This window comes from Oryzias latipes, chromosome 18 (assembly GCF_002234675.1).
Source record: "Oryzias latipes chromosome 18, ASM223467v1".
Taxonomy (NCBI): domain Eukaryota; kingdom Metazoa; phylum Chordata; class Actinopteri; order Beloniformes; family Adrianichthyidae; genus Oryzias; species Oryzias latipes.
In genome coordinates this window covers 14570643-14585324 of record NC_019876.2, presented here as the reverse complement: position 1 = coordinate 14585324, position 14682 = coordinate 14570643, and the positions used below count along the sequence as shown (strand labels likewise).

The 14682-nt window shown below is 40.3% G+C and overlaps 1 protein-coding gene across 1 annotated transcript; it reads left to right on the top strand.

Annotated features, from left to right (window-relative positions):
• The first annotated feature begins 1304 nt into the window (after positions 1-1304).
• Positions 1305-14255, top strand: capg (capping actin protein, gelsolin like). Its single transcript, XM_004079809.4, has 9 exons — positions 1305-1503; positions 6790-6983; positions 10923-11077; positions 11534-11692; positions 12022-12171; positions 12256-12342; positions 12414-12546; positions 13773-13864; positions 13951-14255. The coding sequence occupies exons 2-9, from the start codon at positions 6791-6793 to the stop codon at positions 14014-14016; spliced, it is 1035 nt and encodes a 344-aa protein (XP_004079857.1). The 5' UTR covers positions 1305-1503; position 6790; the 3' UTR covers positions 14017-14255.
• Positions 14256-14682: the final 427 nt, after the last annotated feature.

Sequence of the window (14682 nt, the reverse complement as noted above, 5' to 3'; positions counted from 1 at the left end):
AACGCAACAAGAAGCTTCCATGGAGCTATAAATGTGTCCGGCCCACATTTTCCTTTCATTTTAAGTGACTGAAGCAGAAGTGTCACACTCCAGAACTCGAGGGCCGGCTTCCTTCTGATTTTCTAGAAATCCTGCCTTATCTGCTGCTGTTCACCTGGATCAGGTGTGTTTAGCCAATGAGGAGCTTCGATGGCAGGATGGTTGGAAACCATGTTGGCCCTCAAAGCCTGGATTCTCACATCCCAGCTCTAAAGCTTCAAAAGTGTGTTATATAAAACAGTGACGTGCGGCAATGCCCTGCGACCGACTGGCGACTTATCCAGAGTGTACCCCACCTTTTATCAACAGTAGCCGGCCCGTGGACAGGCCCTGGTGACCCCATGACCCTGAAAGGGGTTGAGTAAATGGTTGGAGGAATGGATGTCTGGAGAAGGTTGTCAGTGGTGAGGCCTGGACTATTTCACAGAAACAAACCCAATAAATTCACCAAAAACTGATTATGTTTCATATCTCAAATCAGCCTTTTTTTAGTAGGTTCATATTGGGCCAGTGAAGAAAGTACAAGGGTAAACTCTCTACCAAACCGCCTGTGTGGATCGGTGAACGCTGATTTGCACCTAGTGTCATATTTTAAAAATTATTTCAATGGATTTTGTTATTTTCCTGCTCAATGTGCTTTTTCCACCCCCATTTGTCTATAATCCTTATACCTAAAAAAAACGTACTTTTGAAACGCTTATGTTTATTTTATTCACGTTGCCTTTACCTAAGCCACACAATCAATCCAGTTTGCATGGGATTGCACAATCTGCCTTCACCTCTCAGCCTAATTAAACCCCAAAAAACAGCGATGATGATCACAGAAATGAAAACCGCTTCTGTCACTCCTTGCTTCAGCCATGAAAACAGGATGAGTCACAGTCTTCAGGTTGAGAAAGTGCAGGAGGGCAAGTTTTGACACATGCGCGGCAGCCTCACCCCTGACGGGTGTGTCTTATCTGGAGGTGGGAGAATCCCATCATGACTAAAGCAGCGTTTTTGTCCCCGTTGCTATGGTGATGGAAGCCAAGTTTTTAATGTAAAACACAGAACAAAGCAATCCTTTGATGATTATATTTCTGCAAGAATACTCACATACACTGTTACTTTTTTTTGAAGTTTTTGCACAGATCTCCACTTTCCACGAAAGGCTTGAATGTAAATCTGTGAAATGAGAGATGAGCATGTGGTTCCTGTTTCATCATTTCCTTCACTTGAAGAGCTGATTCAATCAAGTTTCCGTTTTGTTTTTTTCTTTTTTCTTTTTCTGTGGTGAAGTCAAGGGGCTGGGCGTCAGCAGCCACAGGCCAAGTCAGGAAATCTGTTTTTTTTTGTGTGAGACTGCTCCCTTGTGTGAAAGAATTTGCCCTTGTGTGTTTAGGGACGAGTTTCTCTTCTCTCCACTGCATTCCTGCTCATTCACAGCTCAAGCGTGTTCCTTTACCCAACCAACTAACCTTCCAGGTAAGTCTGATCTAAACTCCCTAACTATACTGCTGTATGGGTTCCTCCTGGTTTGTTCTTCTTTGCTTACTTTTTCTTTGCAACAGCTAGAAATAAGAAAAGAAGTTAAAACAAAAGCTTCTTTTTCCTCACATTCTTTCTCACTAGGGCTGCAGAGGAAACTCTCAACCAGACTCTTTAGTTTCCTTTTGTGTGTCTGGTACCTCGTCCATCTTTTCCTATCAAGCCTGCATATTGATATTTTGGTGGGGTGTGGTTTTTATGAAGCTGTTTGTGCCTCAAGTCTCAGCCTAAACTCTGGTTTCTTCCTGCCTCTTTCCCCCTTTTGGAGACCAGCTCAAACAGTTTGACTAAGTTTTTCCGATTCATCTCAAAAGGACATCATTACGGCTCAACTATCAGACACATTGACTGCATATAAATGACTGAGTGGCCCCTCCCTCCTCGTGTTCCTAACAGGAAGTAGCTTCAAGAAGCCAAAATCCCATAGACCTCTATGGAGAAATAAACAACTGTTACTCAGTCATTCTATTTGTCAGAAGAGCCATTCTTGCTCTACTACCCTTTTTAAACATGTTCTCGCTAATCCTCATTTACTTTCATGATATTTTTTATTTATTGCAAGTTATTTGAGTTATAAACTGACCAATCAGATGCCTCAGTAAAAGTATGTTGTCTCACGTTGAACATTTAAAACATTTTAAATGCTCACTGACATCTTCTGGCTCCAACATGTCAGTGTCTGTATCCCAAAATAATGGTCACTGAAGTGACTTAATCTGGTCGGAACTTGCAATAAATCCTTTTCTATGGATGATGCCACACTCACTCGGTTCAGTTCTCATTTACAGTCAATGATCAACGTTTCCTCACAGGAAATGACTTGATTGAACTGCATTAAGTAAAGTAGGACTACTAAGCTCTATTTATGTCTTTTTTAATCCAGTGGCTCTAACAGTTTGACCCGTAAATGAAAAGAAAATACAATCTTAGTACAAGTTGGGCAACCTCCTCATAAAGTTTAAAACAAGCACTTACTGTATTCTTACAACAAAAATCCATATTTTGTTCTCCTAAATACTGACACTGAATGCCAGTCTAACTTGTGAACATTTATTAAATTTTGAAGTAAAACATCTTTAAAACTGAACCAAAAAATACAGTGACATGTGAGTTTTTTAAAGCAAGTTTTTTTTTTTATTAATAATGTCCTTATTTCTAGATTCTAGCTTGTAATGAGTCAAAATATTCTCAGGTGGGGATAGAGCAACGATAAGTTAAAACAACGTAAAAACATCCTAAAAATATCCGTCAAATATGGTAAAATATCCTAAACGTCTAAAAAACTAGGGGTTTAAATCTTTGCAAATGGGAAATAGGCATGCCTCTGTGTAAGACTAGACGGCATATTTCACAAATGTTGAAATGATCCTTTTGTTCACTATCCAGTAATCTAAGAACTAGTCCAGACTGGAGAAGTGCTGATGCATCGACGGTTTCAGCATCATGTATCATGTAAAAGTCCCACTTGATTGCTTTGCTGCATTAATGTTAACAATGACTCACAACAATACAGCAAAGGTGGCAAATCATTAACAGAAATTTTAGATTTAAAATCTCCAAAACTAAATGAATACATAAATAACACTGCAGGCCAATCTGTTCCTATGAATACATTTCTTTTCTTCTAACATAAAATATTAGAAACTGAAAACAAGACCAGTTACAGGACAGTAAAACTATGATAAAAAAATAAGAGGATATTTTATAAAAAGTATTCCTGTTAATGGAATTATCTAGTTGTTGAAAAAAATATTGTAAGAAGTTCTTGGAAGCTACATATATTTATGTTTTATTATCATATTTCCTCAGCTTTTACTTAAAAATGTTCTCCAAAGTGTTTTTTTAATATAGTTAAACAAATCCTCTCCATATTTGGTCATTCTCGATCAATCAAAGAAAACAAGGTGTGTGACGGACTACTCCTTTTTTCTCAGACAAAACAACATGTTTTTCTTTTCGATCCCTGCTCCTGCGCTGTCCTGATGGTCAGAGGGACCGTAGGCGTGACTGACAGCCACACCTCTGTCATCACCAAATATGAATGAGGACACATTGTAAGCGCTTTGAGTGTCTAGAAAAGCACAGATCAATCTAATCCCCTATTATTAATATTATTTCCCAGAATCCCCTGCAAAAAACTAGCATGTATCAATGCTCACCAGATTGCTGGAGCACGTTTGAAAGATTTATCATTTATGTATTTAACAATTGTCGCAACTTAATTTGGATTTGGATGCATCAGAATGGAACTGAGCTTGTGGCCTGAGGTTGTGGGTTCTACATCCCACCTACAAGCCTTTTCAAACTGCACTTTTTCGTCTGCTCCTGATTCACATTTCAACAAAGAAATACTCAGAAATGCATTTTTAAGCTTAATTTTCTTCATTTATGTCCTTCATTATCAAAAAACACCAAAAGCACAAAATTCATTGGAGTGGGTCTTTAAAAGTATCTTAACTTTACATACTAGTAATAATAAGTTGAATCTAAAAATAACTTCCACAGTCTTTAGTTTAAGCCCACTACCAGTGGGAATCAAACTCTCCCTTCCTCCGTGAGAAGCTGGATCCACAGGCCGCAGGTAAGATTTCATCCATGCGGCTCCAGTTTCCTCCCATATATAAGCTTACCGGGCCAGGTAAGCTCAGACGCTGGTCCACACCCGGTCTCTCCATACCTCACCACTTCAGCACACACAGCACAGGACCCACAGAATGGAGCCGGAGGCAGACAGCATGCCTGAGGTTCCGGAGGAGATCTTACAGTTAAGTGGGCTCTTCTTTGTGTTCTCTCTGAGGAGCTGACGGCTGTGTAACCCTAACCAGGTGGCCTCTGCACATGCAGCTTCAGGCCCTCGCTTGTTTACTTCACTGCAACCTGCAGTATGGGGGGGGGGGGGGGTGTGTTTAGTTGAAGAGCTAAGGGTGGACGGGGCTATGATAACTTTTTGTTTTCATGGCTCAATGCTGATAAAATACAATCAACACTTATAGAGTTCTCTGCCGATGAGTCACTTTTACACAACAAGTTTTAGGTTCATCTGTTTTCTTTAACATTTTCATTTTTGTCTTTTAATTTAAAAAAAAGAAGGATTTTTTTGTAGAGATGAGAAACCTGCACATTTGCAGGTAGCTGCAAAGTCTTCATAAGGAGGTCTTTAAATGTTTATTAAGCCGTCAACTGTAAGGCTTTCTTAGTTTATCTGACAAAAAACAGCAGCTATCACTCTATCATCACGTAAAGACACCATGAGCACAAAATGCTGAAGTGAATCAAGTCTCTTTGCTGTTGTGTGACGAGTCCGTATTGACAGAAAACCCTATTTAAAGACCCACTCCAATGTTAACTGTGTTTTGGGTGTTTTTAACATGATCTTGTGGCATTTTCCTCATGATGGAGGACATATATCAAGTTTAAAAATTACGTTTAAAATTGCGTTTCTGAGTATTTCTTTATTCAAATCATTGTGAATCAGGAGCAAACAAAAGAATTGCCGTTTGAATAAGCTTATATTAGCTAAATCTACAATCTAAAGTTGTGGGTCACAAGCTCCCAGCTCCGCTCCATTCTGATGTATCCACTTGCAGACAAATAGATCCACGTGCGTCTCTGTTTTCCTTGTCTGAGGTGGAATCTGGATCTAAAGTGTACGGCTGGATGGCTTCATTATTACTAGCCTTTTTTTTGCACCATTAATGTTAGTTTGGGGTTGTGATGTCCTGGAAGACGGCTGATTTTTTTGTCTTGTACAAAAAGGCATAATCAAAAGGCCAATGGGAAAGATCAAAAGATCATGGGATTTTAAGATTAAAGTTCATAAAAAGGACAAACCCAAAAGAGAAAAAGTATGGTTCATGACTACAAATAAAACTTTTCTAAATTCAAAGAGAAGTTTGTGATGCCAAGGGAAATCTGTGACTGTTTTAAGTCCCTCCAGGAGCTCATATTGAAATATTTTACAACATGGTTTAGTGAAACATAAATAACAGTAGCTAAAAATCCAGCAAAATGGTGTTGTTTTTTTGCTAAAATATCTCTGGTTTTCTTATTTACAAGAAACGCAGGTTTCAAATACAGACAGTTTGGAAAGGGTCATGCTTTTAGGCCCATTGACATTAATTTGCAGAACCCGGACAGTATGTACAAATAAAATTGCATCAGTTACATCTGCATTTCCTTTGCCGTTTCCTTTCAGAATCATTGTTTGTAAAGTTGTCTGCGAATTTGCAGACAAACCCTGCAGAAGCAGCTTTTTTGAGATTTTCAATTTGTCTTACAGATAACAAAAATATCTATGCATATAAATTAGCTTATTCTGGATTCTTTTAAACATAAACTAAATAAACGTGTTTTTATTTTTCAAGACGCCCCTAAACATAGTGTATTCTCCTTCCTCTGCTGCAAAGTAGGAATGTGGAAATTTGAAGACACAAAGACCACCTTTTTCCTGTTTTCCTAACATTTTACAAAAGCTGGATTTTAATCAATACTCGGATTTGTCTTTTTACCAAAAACCTATGATTGTAAAAATGTTTAAAGATTGCAGCTATTTTGCAATTGTAGACTAACTTGATCACCAATTCATGAGATTGTAAAAAGAATAATTTAGATTGAAAGCAGAATGAAAGCTGTGTACCGGAACTGTGGTGGCTTGACCCACTTTTGTTGCTACCGTCTGCAGGCGCTGCTGGGTCGGCATTTTTTTTTTTGTGCGTGGACACATGTTCAGAAAGAGAAAATGAGGATCTACCTGAGTAGTTCTGACCTTTGACACCATGAGGCTCACATTCACTCAAAGACAAATACTCACATTTACGCCTTAGAGACCATTTAGCGTCTCAAATCAACCTAAGAAGCATGCTCTTGGACTGTGAGAGGAAGCTGGAGAAAACCAATGCATGTACGAGGAGAACATGCAAAGTCCACACAGGAAAGACCCAGCTGGGATTTGAACCAGGGCCTTCTCCCCCCCACCTGTTTGAGTTGAAACGTGTGACTGTGAATGTTTGAATCATGGTCATGCTTCCTTGCACAGATTTTGTGTTTCACTTCCCCTTCGTTAAATCATCAACCAGACATCTATGCGTGCAGATCCGTGTTTCCCACTTCCTGTTTCAGCCATGTTTTTAGGGACATGTGTATGTGACTCACGTCACACGACTGTTTGTCATAAATTCATTTTTTCTTGTGCCCTTACCAGTTGGTTTTCCTCTTTCCATGCAGCATGCTCCACTTCCAGCCAGCACCTGGTCAGTTCGGCCCTGAAGTCCGTGATCCGGGTTTGTGGGTGTGGAGGGTGGAGAAGATGAAGGCGGTGCTGCTGGATCCCTCCGAGGTGGGGTCTTTCTATAACGGGGACTCGTATTTGGTGCTCAAAAACGACGGCGAGCAGGGAGCAGACCTCCACATGTGGATAGGTGAGACTGGAGCGTCCAGTTCATTAAATGTGTATCTGAACTCTGAAGAATAAAACTTCCCTTTAGCAAAAAGAAGTACTCTTGAAGTCTATGTATACTTGAATATAGCAAGTACAATAACTCCCTTTTATAGCTGAAATCTCGCAGATGGTCATAATTGTGCATCTAAGTTTGTTCTTAGAACAAAACAATATTTGTGATGTTTTCCAAATCCGGTTTTAGAGAAAAAAAGTTCTCCTCTGAAACAACACCAACTTTTCAATGATGTGCTTAAAGCTGCAGATTCAGAAAATTATGAACAAATGTAGTATTTCTTTATTCAAACCGTGGAGAAGCAGGAGGAGACAAAAAAATGTTTGAAAAAGCTAGTAGTTTTTACGGACGAACTACAATCGGGAAGCCAGCTTATGTTAGCTTTGGGTTGTGAGGGGCTGTAAGCTAGCAAGAGAGAGTACAACCAAAGGGTTGATGGGATATCAGTGCAGGCTAACTCCTCACCAACAGTCCCGCCCAAAACTCAGAGGCTAGTTTCTGATGAACTCCTGAAGCTCTGCAGAATCTGTGTCCTAGAAAACGATACCGGTTTGTAGACTTTGGCTAAAAATTGGCATAATCATAATTAAAAGACCACTGGAAATGCTTTCACAATAGATTAAAAGATGATCAGAGTGGGACTTTAACGTCGCTTTTGACTCTTTATTGCCCACAACAAAAATCCTGTCTTGTGGTGTTCCCCAAGGCTCTGTTCTGGGCCCTATTTTATTTTATCTCTATGATCCCTTTTGGAAAACTTCTCAGCTAATTCAGACACATTTTGTATCACTTACCGGTATATGCGGATGACATTTAACTTTTTTGTTGCTTAAGTGAAAACGACTACAATAATCTGTCTTACCTATTTGATTGTTTGGCCAGCAGTGCAAGTGTGCTTACATGACAATCACTTACTTTTAAACTCTCAAAAGAGAGAAACATAAATGTTTGCCTTAGACTCTAAAATACCCACCATCATAAGATTCACAGAGCTTTTCCGCCCAGCCTCGTCTCAGTAACCTCAGTGTCTCTTGATTCCTGTTCAGAACTCCTGGTAAAAAACTGTTTTTATTACCTGAAGAGTGGGACTAAACTAAAAGCAAAGTTTATCCGATCTGACCTCAAGCGTTTAGACTACTGTAATTTTCTTTTTACTTATTTTAACAAATAATCTCTTTGATGGCTCCAAATTGTCCAAAATTCTGCAGCAATGCTTGTTTCATGTCACCCGTCTGCTTTATGGCCACAATGGGTTCCTCTTAAATATAAACTAGATTTTAATTTGAGTTTTCAGAGCCTAAACTCCTAAATATGTTTCTGACCTTTTAATTCTCTACACTTCTGTACGATTCTTGAGGTCCACACAGAAGCTTTCCAAACTCTCATTTCCAGGTTTCCACTTTGGTTTCTATTTCTATCTATACCCCTTGTGCTATCTTAGATGACCCCACCCTCACATTGACGTGTTCTTCCTACCATGACAAAGGTGGATAAAGGTGGAAAGATTCCATGTAATCCATGGACACCAGTGAAGATCACAAATCATTGAAGAAAAAAGGTTCAGTGCACTGTCTAGTGGGTCTAGATGACCCAACTCCCAATGTTAAAGTGCCTAGGATAGCACAAGGGTTACAAATAGGGGAGATCTTGCCTGTCATGCCGCCGCTCCCTGACTCTGGAACGCCCTCCCAGTGTCTCTGCATCAGAGACAAATTTTTAAATCTCAAGTTTAGATGTTTTTATTTAGGAGAGCATTTAGCTGACATGCCTTATCGTTTACTTGTGTTTCTTATCTTGTTAGACCATGTTTTATTGTGTTAACTTATGTGCAGCTACTATTATCACTTGTTTTAACTTTGTGAAGCACAAATATACTAACTTCTGAATTAAATGGAACATTTTCAGTTTACAATATTTAGATAGTATATAAAAAATCAACTTCAAGCATACTGCCTAATTAGGGTTTGGGTGTGATGGTTAAACAAATGGGGGAATAAAAATCAACAACAAAAATGAATAATCAAAATTAAAGACAATGCAAAGTTGAGGGTTAAAAACTCGTGAACCTGAGCCTTCTTTTATTACTTTTTCTCTCTGTCCAACAAAAGCTGTGGCTGTTGTGCAGTGCTTAACCCTGCAGCAGATGAATAACTCCGCCTGTAATGCAGATGACACAGGAGTCGCAGCGCTAACCTGCTGCACCGTTGATGTGAGCGAAGAGGCTGCAGTCACAGAGATGATGGGGTGATGAAAAGGGTGGAGGTGGGGGGTCCCGTAGGGAAAACAAGGAAGAATTTTGAGCAGATTGCATTAAAAATGCATGAAGTGCTGTTACACCGATCAATTGTGTCTGTTGTTTCCAGTACTTGGGTAACACTAAGCTGTGGTGGCTTGGAGAGCGCTCTTTCTGCTGGAGCATGAATCGCTCAGGTCACTGATCGTCACTGTTCGTGAACAGATGATGAACTGAAAGGTACTTAGCTAATTAGCTAATTCATCACATAATGCTTCTCGGATGCTGAGAGCTGCAGACTCCCTTCAGGAACTGCAAGTCAACAACGGAAAAGATGACGGCCCAGTGAGGTCTCTGATGATGATGATTGGAGGCAGATCACTTGCTGCAAAGCTAGACCAGATCAAACGGCTGTCACCACTCTTGTTGATGTGTTAAGATGCTGAAAGGAGGAAGTGATTGGCCTGTGCCATTTTTAGTTTTGACCACTGATTCTGTTCAGAGACAAAGCGTCTGCTTGAAGTAGATGTTTTTGCTGGGCTAATTTGAAACCAGCTTTTATTAGTTTCATGGTCGTTTCCTCATAGTTGTCTAACCACAGAAATAAAAAAAAGTATATGAAACCGAAAGGGTGTTTGTTTCTGTTGTAAGTTAAGGATCAGACACACTTCCTGCAGTTGTGTTTAAGTCTCACTCTGCTCATCTTTTGAAATATTGTCAAGAGCGTTCCCAGCGTGGTGTTTTAATTATATTAGCCAAAATCTAAAAACCTGTGTCCTTGGACATAGTTTCTGCAGAGCAGCAGTTGGTTACTAGAAATTCATCTCTGAGTTGTGGGCGAAACAGTAGGTGCAGAGTAAGCCCGCCCCCATTTCCTGTCATCCATCTGTTTACACGCTCTCTCCAAGTGGTGAGACAAAAAAGGCGAGCACTATTGGAGCCATCAAGCCGTACAGTTTTGAGCCAGATACCAGTTCAGACGAGGAAAACAAAGACGTTGATGGAATTAGTCGTCTACAAGTGTATGCATCGAGATGTAGCGGAGCAGGGAGCTTGTGGCCTGCCCGGCGTATTTTCCATGCCACAAATAAGCTGCTTCTGATTCACAATTTAAATAAAACTATACTCAATAAAAGCAATTTTACGTTCAATTTACTTAATATTTGTTCTCCTTCATCAGAAAAATGCCATAAGAGCATTTTAAAAACAACAAAACATGTTATATGTAGATGACACAGTTCTTTATCTTCAAGCACAAACAAAGGATGAAGCTGCTGCAATTCTATCTAAAGTCAAAAGTCAGGGCTCCACCTCAGTACAAAATTTTTTTCACGTTTTGTGGTCCTTTCTACTCTTTGTTGTATAAGCTCTGTGCCTCTCTCTTTGTTTGTTTACAATGACTGAATGTTTCTTTTTTTTTTACCTGCGGAAGTACAACAGATTTAGTTTAGCTTTTATGCCAATTCTGACCTATTTATGTTGTATCTAAGCTTAAACTTTGATTAAAATACATTGGCATAATTACGTTTTTTTTTTTTTTTTAAATCAGAGTGGGTCTTAAAAAGGAAATTAGGCGTTCCTACGAAATAAGATTTTGCTTCATTGTCTCCCGCTGTTACCTCATTGTGTAATATGTAAATGCAAAGACATCATTAGGTTTTGCTATTTTCCAGGAGAGAAGTCGTCTCGGGATGAGCAGGTTGCATGTGCCATGCTGGCCACCCAGCTAGACAACTTTCTGGGCGGTGACCCCGTTCAGCATCGACAGGTTCAGGGCTTTGAGACGCCAGAGTTCATGGCGCTCTTCCCTAGAGGAATCAGCTACAAGGTAAGCAGGATTGACAACCCTGCTCTCGCAAAGTGGTTTATATAACTCTCCCTATAAAGTACAGATGCCGCTTTCCTGCTAAGAGGCCCGAACATTCACTATAAAACTGTATGAAGCTTTAAAAAAAACTAACAGACCTTTTATTTTAAGTTTGCATCTAAACTAGATTTCTGTTTACATGGAGTAATCATGGGTTTATCTTTAGGTTTTCTGTAAGGCTTGCTCAAGATAAGGCACAATTTACATTAGATAAACATCTAACAGGAAATTTTAAAGCCTGCGTGATAACGCTGCAGAGTTTATCTTAAATCTTTTATAGCTGAATTCCATCTTATCAGCTGTGACAAAGTTCACGTTAGTGTAATCTAATGGTTGATTACTTTGGCCTGCTGTTAAATGAAACAGCAAGTCTCTGTTGGAACCCCCCTTTTGCTGAGCGCCCCTTTCCCATTGCAGGATGGCGGAGTGGAGTCGGGCTTTAGGAGGACTCAGGGGTCCGGACCGGTGCACAGGTTGTACCAGATCAAAGGGAAACGCAACATCCGTGCCAAGGAGGTGGAGCTGAGCTGGAGCAGCTTCAACAAGGGCGACTGCTTCATCCTTGATCTTGGAGAGGTGATTTATTTCACCACACAGTGATATATTTGAAACAGGGGCGGAGCCACAAGGGGAAAAGGAAAACAGAAAAACAGTTTGCCCCCCCCCCCCCTTCCCATTTTGGAGTCAATACTAGTTTAATAATTGACAAACATTAAGAAATCAACACAACCTTCTCAAAGCACTGCAAAAATAACAAAAGCAACATTTTTATTTTTGATCCTGTCATTTGTAATGGCCGTCCACTCTGCTGTTCTCTTTTGCTACCCTTCTGGAGTCTTGTGCCCCCCCCCACATAAAATGTTCCTTCCACGGCTTAGGAAGATGATCAATCATCTGTTCTCCAGATTATCGTGTCGTGGATTGGATCGCAGGCCAACATCTTCGAGAAACAGAAAGTGCGTGAAATTGCTTCGTTGATCCGTGACACCGACCGACATGGCAAAGCTCGAATTGTGGACATCACTGAGGGGGAGGAGCCGGAGGAGATGCTTAAGGTACAACCCAAAAAACGTTTGAATCTTTTGAAAACAGGACAGTTTAAATTCCCAAGATAATTTTGGAAGTTTCTTCGTTTTTAGGTGCTGGGACAGAAGCCGGAGCTCGCAGAGAGCACGCCAGAGGAAGACAGCAAAGCGGACGCTTCCAATTCTGCTGCTCTTTACAAGGTAACTTCCCTGTCCAAAAACGTGAAGTATTAGCAAAACTAAAACAAAACTAAAACAAAACTGTCCCTAAGGTGTCTGATGCAACCGGTTCCATGACGATGACCAAAATCTCAGAGAAGAGCCCGTTTGCCCAGGAGCTGCTTGTCCGTGATGACTGCTTCATCCTAGACAACGGAGCCAACGGAAAAATCTTCGTCTGGAAAGGTGATAAAGAACCGCCCACCTCAGATCCACAGAACACACTGCTAAAATGCCAAAGGGGATCAGCCCTTGAGTCCGTACCCAAGCACGCCAAATGTTACCGGAGATGAAATTCACATGAAAATCTGGGCAGTGATGCGTATCCATAGCAACTGCCCTTTCTTGCTTCTGGAATGGAGATGGGAGATGTGTTAGTTCCCACGTTAGCAAAGTTAATGCTACAATGGTTTAAAAAATAACCAGAAGTTGGAATGTCATGTCGTTCCATATGCACTGACGTTCTATAAGATAAATCAGATCATTTAGATCAGGATTTTCCTTCCTATTGTACATGTTTCTGTGTCTTCAGTTATAAGATTTTAGTGGGCATGTGATCAGGCTCATCACTACAGCCCACAGATACTGGACAATGAGTCTTGCAATTATCATCTTGGAGTGTGATAATGGAAAAACCATATGCCAGGGTGTACTCTGCCTTTACCCCACAGCAGCTAGGATAGGCTCCAGCAACCCTTTGATAGGTGTAACCCTTGTGCTATCCTAGGCCTTTTAACGTTGGGAGTTGGGTCATCTAGACCCACTAGACAGTGCTCTGAACCTTTTTTCTTCAATGATTTGTGAACCTCACTGGTGTCCATAGATTACATGAAATCTTTCCACATTTATCCACCTTTGTCATGGTAGGGAGAACACGTCAATGTAAGGGTGGGGTCATAGGATAGCACAAAGGTTAAGCAGGTTTAAAAAATGGATGGAACAACCTGGATTTCCACATTTTCAGGTCATCAACTGAGCTCCTCCTTGTGTCATAACACTACCTCCCTCCACAGGCCTTATATGCTTTTCCTTTTGACCTGATGCACTCATCAGTGTGGAACAGTGTAGAATGTGGACTCAGCAGACCAAATGAGCTCCTTCCACTCCTCCAGACTCCTGTATTTATGTTTTACATAGAAATGTAAGTCTGTTTGCAAAAAGGCTAAACAGAAAGCAAGTTTTTTAGGCCGTGGAGTTGATTAGCCCCAACTTTTTGAGTTTCTGTTGCATTTTGTGTTTCTCTTTCAAACATTCAGATTATACAATCATACATGGAGTTAATGTTTAACCGGCAGCTTTTGGTTGTTTTTTTCAATTAGTGTTTTCATCTCATCAGTAAGCTAATTTCATAAATGAAAGCTCCTTTACAGCTTCAGAGCTGCACTGACTGCGTGTATATGTGACGATTTCAGGTAACGGAGCGAACGCCGAGGAGAAGAGGGTGGCCCTGCAGATGGCCGACAGCTTCATCCAGCAAATGAAGTACCCCATAATGAAGACGCAGGTGCTGCTTGCAAACATGAGCGTGAAGATTTTCTGTGCCGTGGAGGCAAACGCTGCTTCAGTGTGTCTTTATGTGTCACTCTGCAGGTGGAAATTCTGCCACAAGGGAAGGAGACCATCATCTTCAAGCAGTTCTTCAAGAACTGGAATTGAACCTTCGACAAAGAAGCTGAAGAATCTCCCTCTGATTTTTTTATACACATTTCTCTCTGGATTTCAGCTGAATCAGAGACATGATGCCACTTTTGTAAAAATTCCAAAAATTGTTTCATGTGGGGAAAATTTCAAGCATCATCAGAGTTATTTGTTAATATACAACATAAAAACTTTACAGAAGAGCAAGATATTAAACATGGGTGCGGATCCACTGAAATAATAAATCCTGAAAGTTATTGTTCCGCTTGTTTTTCTTTCTGTTAAACATCACTTGGAGGGCAAAGGTTCACACACACGCATCCACCTCCTACAACGAGTTTTTACGTAATCAGGTAAACCATGCCCTCCTTGTTGCCACGGCTGCATTAATATTAGAAGCAGCAAATGAAAACTCATTGATTAGCATTAGAGCTTTTATCAGTGGTTTTACATCGTTTGGCATTCATGCCAAAAGGCTATAACCTCTCTGCGTCTGTCGGTATCGAGTATTGTCACGCAACACCAAAGTAAATGTGATTGTGGTCTCGGAGAGTAGGAGGTCACCAAATTACATTATTTTTTTCTGATCGAAAAATCTCACCTTATTATTTCTTTTCTGATCGTAAAATCTATTAAATCAAATCACTTTAAGTAAAATCAAATCAAATCAAGACAAGTCAAATT